This window comes from Sphaerodactylus townsendi, linkage group LG08, assembly GCF_021028975.2.
Source record: "Sphaerodactylus townsendi isolate TG3544 linkage group LG08, MPM_Stown_v2.3, whole genome shotgun sequence".
Classification (NCBI taxonomy): domain Eukaryota; kingdom Metazoa; phylum Chordata; class Lepidosauria; order Squamata; family Sphaerodactylidae; genus Sphaerodactylus; species Sphaerodactylus townsendi.
In genome coordinates this window covers 65,653,726-65,661,686 of record NC_059432.1, presented here as the reverse complement: position 1 = coordinate 65,661,686, position 7,961 = coordinate 65,653,726, and the positions used below count along the sequence as shown (strand labels likewise).

Here is a 7,961-nt window from a genome sequence, read left to right as displayed (position 1 = left end):
ATAAACCTGAAGTCCTACACAAGCACTCTTGTGCTGCATCTCCCAACTCACCACATGAGAGGAAATCCCCGCCACCCCCACCACATTCTTTCTCTATATAAGATACTTACTGTAGAGCCCAAAGTTTTTGGAGAAGGATTGTGCACAGAAGAGTTCAAAGCCCTCGGAAACAAAAAAGCGCACAGCCCAGGCGTCCCTGTCCAGACAACCGGAGGCAAAACCTTGATAGGCAGAGTCGAAGAAAGGGAAAAGGAACCGTCGCTGCAAGAAAGGAATTGTTAAGAGAGCCACTTGGCTTTCCATGAATGTCGCTTCACTACATACCACCTCCAGAGGAATTTATGTATATGGTGCCCACATCTTCCCTTGCCCATCCTTTAAACAACCTTAAATAAACCTCATATTTGCAGAACTTCTAAAGATCTCTCCTCTGTCTAAAAGGTAGGACTTCATCTTCTATTCTGCTAATCGCAACCAGGGACTATCTGCCATCAACAAATGAGCAGCTGACTAGGTTTTCACGTGTGTGTTAAGTGCCATCAAGTCAAGTCATGTTGACCCATGAACAAACAGAAGATGGCGTCATATGGAAACATTTTTAAAAGCATCCATAGGGTGGCTGAGACATGAGAAATCCTCGGTGTGGAAGCAGCCACAGTTGACGAAGACTTGCTGGTCACAACATTTAGCCTTTTGGTACAGAATGAAATATTTTTATGGCCAAAAGATACACAGCCCTGTTGCCCTTGGGCTGCAGAGCAAGTACCTTCATAACAGCTGCAATCATTTTCCACTGCTCCTGGGTGGGGTCTGTTCCAGTGGGATTATGAGCACAGGCATGGAGGACAAAAATGGAGAACTCTGGAGCTTCCTGTAAGGAAGGAGACAGAAAGAAAGGAATTAAACAGACTGTGTCCAGGGTCCTCACCACCCATGTCTGAACCATACGGATAGGGTTGTAATATGTACACAGCTTGCATGCTCTAAATACTCTAGCAAAAAAATGAACTGCGGACAGATGAGCTGTGAATGCAACTATAGTTAGTTAGATCCTCCCATGCTAAGTAGCATATCAGGCAACAAGTGCTCTCCAGCATTTCCAGTATTGAGTGAGCGTTTCAGCCTCTTTCCATGCAAAAAATGAAACTCAGATAATTGTTAATATAAAAATCCTACAACAGGTGTGTATGGCCAGATTCAGTGGACTCCAAATCTCTCTATTTGAAAGAAAAGTTAGAAGTAATGCATCGTGCATTGTATGTGATTTAATTAACTATCAACCACACAGACTGCTGAAGTAAAATATCCTTGCTTGCATTTTCACCATCTTGAAAAAAATGGAATTTTTGTTCATTACCGTATTAGAATGTTTAACGTTTGACTAGTTTTACTATCAGAGTATTTTAATGTTAATGTTGTGGATGTATGTTGTGGGTTTTATGCTTTGGATGTATGTTGTAAGCCAGCCTGAGCCCAAAAGAAGAGGGGTGGCATGTTAAATCCAATAAATGAAAGTAAATAAATAAAAAGGTAAGTTTAGAGGAATAGGTCAGGAGAATGGTTTCTACTACAAATTGATAGATAGTGCTTAAGTTTTTGAAGCATGTGAGGAATATTCTGTGTAAAGTAGGGTAATCTCACAAAAAAGGAGGACAACCCGCCCCCACGCCTGGTTCTTTTAAGAGAGGAGGAGAATTGTAATTTCATTTGCCTCATGCTAGACCGCCTTTGTTTTAGAATGCTCCATTTGGGTCCTCGTGCCGATATATGGAGCATTCTAAAACAAAGATGGTCCAGCATGAGGCAAATGAAGTTACCATTTTGGTTCTTTCTTTTGGTAAAACAGAGTATAGCAAGGGAGATCCTCTGAGCAAACTTTTCTCCTTCCTAATGGATTGTCCAAGCAATGGAATAAGAAGTATTGTTTTCCCACTGGTATGATCATTTTAATAAAGGGTGTACCTTGTTTAAGCTAAGCACATGCCCAACCTTCTTGGTAATTTCTTTGCTAAGCCAGCCATGTCTATAGGGGACCCAAAAGCTTACAATTCAGTGAGTGCAGACTCACAAGCAACGCAGCCCAGAAGCACACCACACTAGCTTTGAACACATGCTGATGAAATTTTGTGAACGTGACTTTCTGAGCATTACTGATGCCATATGCACTTGGGCATTATTATTTTTCTCTGAAGTTTGCTTGCTTGGAACTTTCAGAGTACACACCCAAGCAACTGGTAGTTTTAAATGTACACAGGAGCACTACAAGTAAGCCAGCCAAGATGTATACAGCTAACCTTTGTAACAGCTAGTCTTTGGTTTATGTGCTCTATTTTGTTTTGTTGTTCATCGCCCTGAGCCCTCCGGGGGAGGGCGGTATATAAGTTTAACCAATAAATAAATAAATAACCAAGTATGAATTAGATAGCCCACCCCTAATTACTTCAGTCCTCTGCAGCATATAGCCATGCTCAATAGAGTACCTAAACATAGCCACAAGGTCCCAGGCCAATCTAATCCTAGCAATCTAATCCTACTCAAGTCTCTGCCCAGGTTACATCCAAAATGTAGGGCAACCAGACCTACCTCCAAGTCTTCCAGGAATCCCTGGATGTCCAGACCCCTTTTGGCACCATCCCAATAACGATAGGTTCGGATGTCCTTGAAGCCAGCATCCGTAAAGACCGAATTATGGTTCTCTGGAGCGAGGGGAGAGGGAGAAGCATTCATCAGTGAACCAAGGCAATAGGGATATTTAACCACTTTTGTATATTCAGTTGCCTGCCCTCCCTCTCCCTGCTCCACACCATAGCAAAGATGCCAGCCAGGCTTCAGTGCTCACCCCAGGAAGGGGAAGAAATGTAGACAGGGGTTGCTGTGTTGTTGGTTCCATTGTACCAGCGCCTCAAGAATTCCGCTCCAATACGCAGAGCCCCTGTGCCTCCTAAAGACTGTACACCCCCTACCTGAAAAAAAGGGGGAAAACAAGTCTCATCAAAAGACTGATGCTTTTTCTCCAACAAGAACTCTTCTCAGCAAGATTCCCGTAACATGCTTTTTGTCTTGCACTGGACTGCATCCAAATTCCTCCTGAGTCTCCAAGATTCTACCTGGGAGCAATGTTATCAGACAAGGCAATAGGTGTCCTCTGACCCCACCTTCAGACTGACATTTACATTGCCCTTCTACCAAGGTAGAATTTACTCATTTTAAGAGACCTGTTACTCAAAGCTTATTCTATCAGTATCTTAGTCTACCATTCCTGATATTCCCACAGTACAATAGAAAACAGGAAGCCACCCCCCAAAAAACCCAGTCTAAACACCCCTGAAAGGCAGAACACCCCAAGTTCCTTCCATCAGCCCATACCAGTTCTTCACTGTCAAGCTCACCCTGTTTTCCTTGATGGCCGGACTGTCCTCTCCTAAGGCAATTCGTGAGGAATTAGCACGAAACTCTGGCAAGCCCAAGATCGGAAGATACTCATGATTTAAACTGGTGTCTTTGGCAATCATCTGCTCCACTTTCCGAACTACTGGCAAGACCCAAGGCTGCCCTTCATTTGTGCGATAAGCTGTAGAGGAGAAAGGAAGGCGATTAGTCAAGACACACAACTATGGTAGGGAGGCACTTACTGTAGACATCTTTTCCTGCTCTGCCTCTTTTGTTCTATGTCAGGGGTCTGCAACCTGCAGCTCTCCAGATGTTCATGGACTACAATTCGGATTTGTAGTCCATGAACATCTGGAGAGCCGCAGGTTGCAGACCCCTATTCTAGGTTGTCAGTTTACACTTCAAGCCTTTACAATGCAACAGAGGTTCCGGTTCTGGCAGCTGAGTGGAGGGGTCGTCATCTCTTGAGCTCCTCCACATTTTAAGATAAGTTTTAGACTCCTTTGTTTAACCCAACCTAGTTGTTACCTTTTAGCATATCCTTTCAGCTACCTTTCCTTTTACTGTTTAAAATGTTTTAAAGTTTTATTGTTTAAAGGCCAGAGCCTATTAATGACTGTGTGTGGAGTTGAGCGCTCTCCCAGCTGTTTTTCACTTTCTTTTTAGGTTTAAATTGGTCAAAATGACTGATTTTTTAAAGAGTTTGATTTGTGGATAGCTGAGACACTGTAACTTGTAAGATTTTCATTTTAAATGTTGTTTTAATACAATAAAACATATGTTGTCACATTAGTTTCCAACGCCCACGATTGTAGAGTCCCATAATCCCTTGGTCCAGCTATTCAAGCCCAAGCTCTTAAATCCTAGAGATTATCAAATAAGTCACTGTGGGATCTGACTGTGTTCAGCAAGTTTGGAGTCTCAGGAGAGCCACGAGCGGGATGGGAGCTTCAGGCCAGCAATAGCTGAAGTCAGCAGAGAGACTACCTTGACAGCTGCCAAAATTAAAACCTTGAGCATCTCACAACTGAGCAGGTGCTGTGCAGCATGTACAGGGGAGACAGCAAACAACAGCAGCAGGCAGGCAGGCAAAAATCCCACAGAACTCTAGCACAAGAACAAGCAGAAAAGCTTGCCTGGCACAGGCAAACCATGAGCAGAAAGATCTTAAGTTGCAGTGATCCAAGAAGCAACCGACTGGATACATGTTAAATGACTTCTGAGCAAAGAGCAAAGTTTTCGAGACTACAAGGGTGGCAGTGAGTATGCTTCTTGGCACCAGGGCAGAGTCCCTTTCAAGTTTCTGCAAGGCACAGGCAAAACTCTGCCCAAGGTCATCAAGTTAGCTCAAGCTGTACTTGGATAGCAGCCCAGGTATTCCTGAGAACAGTGTTTCAGCGATTAAAATATCAGGATGCTGCGGGTCCCCCTGGCAGAAATAACACCTCAAGCAAATCAGACAACAAAGACGGAGGCAGAACAATGCATAAATAAGGCCAGGCGATGTCTTTGGTGACCTCCCCAAGACATAAGGAAAGCAACAAATCATAAAAGGGAGGGAAACAGGGAAATTTATTTATTTATTTATTTATTTTTATTTTATTAAATTTCTATACCGCCCTTCCCCAAAGGGCTCAGGGCGGTGTCCATCATTCAAATAACAGTTAAAATCCATTTCACCCCAATCCCAGTTAAAACCATATACAAATTATAAAATTCAAAGTCCCGATGGCGAAATGAAGTCAAAGAGACATGAAGGTTGAAGATGCCCTTCTAGGCCCAAAGCAGACCATTATCAAGTAATCTAGAAGAGAGGCAGTAATTACCAATGTAAACACATCCCTTGTTCTGAGCCTCCCACCTCCACACAGTGGCATTACCTCCTTTCTTAGCATTCATTACCATCGTGCTTTTGACTGAGGCACAGGACAGACAACTTCCACAACCATGTACTCCCAGTAGGGATGCTAGTCCACTCTTTCACAAATCCAGCGATCCAGTGCTGCAACACGGAGTCCTAGAAATTCTGACACTTTCTAAATGAGTCTCTCAGAAACAGTGTCAGGCTGAAGGCAGTCTCCACAGCTATCAACCCATCAGTATTTTCACCCCCATTCTGTTCCTGCACTGACTAGTCATGGGAGCTAGCAACAATGTCACAACACAGTACAGACAAAATATCTGAAGGCAGCACTATAGAAGACTGGTAAAATGTATGCAGAACAAGGCAGAGCACGAGAAATCACAAGACACGTTTAAGATGCCCCAGAACTCTTCTGTCCCATTGCAGATCAAAGCCTCCAAACACGGCAGCTGCAGAACTCTGACTCTTGGGGGGGGGGGAGGGGCTGGACATCAGCTTGGCAATCTTAAGACATCAGCCTCTTAAGTATAAGCGCCAGTCTAGCTCGTGACTCGTAACGGATGCATTCATTAAGCGCGCACGTTTCTGCGAACGCGTGTTTGCATTTTGCAACCAGGTGCCGGTATCCTGACAAAAACCCAGCTCGTGAAATACTAACATGCACACACCAGGTGGGAGGCAGGCAGGAGCTGTGAGCATGATTCACTCCACAGGCGTATGGTGTCTGTGCATGCATGTATGCACCCATCCTGACCTGCACCCATCCTGAATGTATGAAAGGAGCTCAGACAAGCTTTCCCCACTCCCTACACGGGCGGATTCGCCCTTCCGATTCTCTCACCTCCCACTCCCAAGTTGACCTTGCGCGGGTCCGTATCAACGCGGAAATCCGCCGTCAGCTGGAAGACGGCCACTGGCGTGGCCTGCGGGACGGCGCCGAACACGGACCTAAAGACGGGAGCCATTGCAAGAGTTGGCCGAGGCTAGCACTTCTCCGAATCTGCCTGGAGGAGACGTTCACCTTCACAGCCAGAGGCGTAGGCAGGCGTCCACCAATCCGCAACCCCCAAAGCGAGGAAGGGCACCCGTCCTCCAATGGCACAGCGGCTGCCGAAGGTCCACGGAGGAACAGCCAATCGAGTGAGATTTAAGATTGCCGGCCGGCTTGACTAATCGGGTGCTGCCAAGGATGGGAGTGACAGCTTTGCAGCCAGTCGAGATCTCTCAGAGGCGGGCAGACGCCCTATTGTCCAATCACTCGGCTCTAGAACTAATCCTAGGGACTGCGAAGGAATGAATCAGACATTAGTGGGGATTCCAGCGCCCGATTGTGGCGTCGGCATTCCGAGGTTCTGCATCGGGTGATGCGAAGGAGGGGCAGGCTTCCAGGTGTGCAGACGACTGGCTGCGGCGCGCGGTGGCCTGATCGGCGGGGGTGTTTGCGTAGCGCGATCTGCTGCGGTGTTCAAAGGGGATTAGTCCCGATCTAGCTGTTAAGGGCAACAACTGCTGTTCGAAAGGGGGAGGAGGATGCGCTGTGTTTGTTCCTCAGTGAAAAGAGAGGAGATGGCATCGAAGAAGAGGCTGAGATGATCAGGTAGAAGGCAGGAAATAACCGAGCGCATGAATCCATCACATCGGAGAAGCCCCTCCCCCAAGGAATGCTTCGGACTGAGCGTTAGTTGCAATTGCTTCGTGGCTGAAGATGAGGGATTAAAAAAATTGTCAGGAGAAATAACATTTGATACAGTTTAAGCAATGGGCAAATCATTGCACCGCCCTGCTGACCTTTCAGTGACAAAGTTGTTGGGCTTTCTCCTCGTTTTGTCGCTGGATGTGAGAGTGCATCAGATAACGGAAGATGCTGGGAGTAGCTGGCTTCCTACGTTATTAAACCTTCCCAGCACCACTATGTCTCAGGCCTGGAAACTGAGGGAGAAAAGGTTGTGAGATTTTGTCCGGCAGGTCTCCTCTGCCTTAAACATGCCCGTCAGAAGTTCATCAGAAATTCTTCCCAGCATACAGAAAGCAAGGAAATGCTTTACGTGTTGACTGTCTGCTTATTCGTGCCAATTATTAAAGGAGCATGAGCCCTACCAAGACAACAAAACAAGCAAGTAAAAAACAATCATCCTAGTTGTGAGTGGAACAAAAAACCAGATTTGAGGGAGCCGTGAAGTGCAGGAGAGCTTCGGGATCATGTGTGAAGTTGAAGGGAGGCTATGTTTTCCGTTGAGACTTCAGGGGCTTATGGCTCAACGCTTGACCTCCTTTTTAAAGCTCTGAGTCAAGCTGCTTACAGTAGCTGACCTTAAAAACATCTGCCTACTTTCTCCATTTCTTGGAGCACTGGCCTTTCCAGATATTCCTGCAATATGTGACATGCCTGCCTGTGCCAAGGACGTATCACCTAACTGAGTTGGAATTCTTACCGCAAGAAAAAAGGGGCTAGAACAGGTGTGTGGGCATAGGCTCTGCAAAAGGAAAACCTGTCAACTCCGTGGGGCCACTAGGGGGTGCTACGGTTGCATCGTTGCTGAATTGAGGAACGTGCTCTCCTAAATCTGAGTCAAACATTACTTGTCAGCCTATCATTTTGTTCTATTGAGGATTTTAAAATGTAATTTAATAACATTTTTCACAAACTGGATATTCTAAAAGTTGACTTGGGGGTCCCTTAGTTCTGGCTGGGGATTCCTTCCCAAAT

General features: G+C 45.7%; 1 protein-coding gene across 1 annotated transcript in view; it reads right to left on the bottom strand.

The window, feature by feature from the left end:
• The window catches only part of LOC125438461 (aspartate aminotransferase, cytoplasmic-like), a 7,848-nt gene extending 1,521 nt beyond the window's left edge, over positions 1-6,327 (bottom strand). The window contains exons 1-6 of the mRNA XM_048506900.1: positions 6,096-6,327; positions 3,390-3,571; positions 2,840-2,963; positions 2,584-2,696; positions 767-871; positions 111-261 (exon numbers count right to left, since the gene is read on the bottom strand). Of these exons, the coding sequence (XP_048362857.1) occupies positions 111-261; positions 767-871; positions 2,584-2,696; positions 2,840-2,963; positions 3,390-3,571; positions 6,096-6,219 (799 nt within the window). The 5' untranslated portion in view covers positions 6,220-6,327. The remainder of the gene's footprint in view (positions 1-110; positions 262-766; positions 872-2,583; positions 2,697-2,839; positions 2,964-3,389; positions 3,572-6,095) is intronic.
• Positions 6,328-7,961: the final 1,634 nt, after the last annotated feature.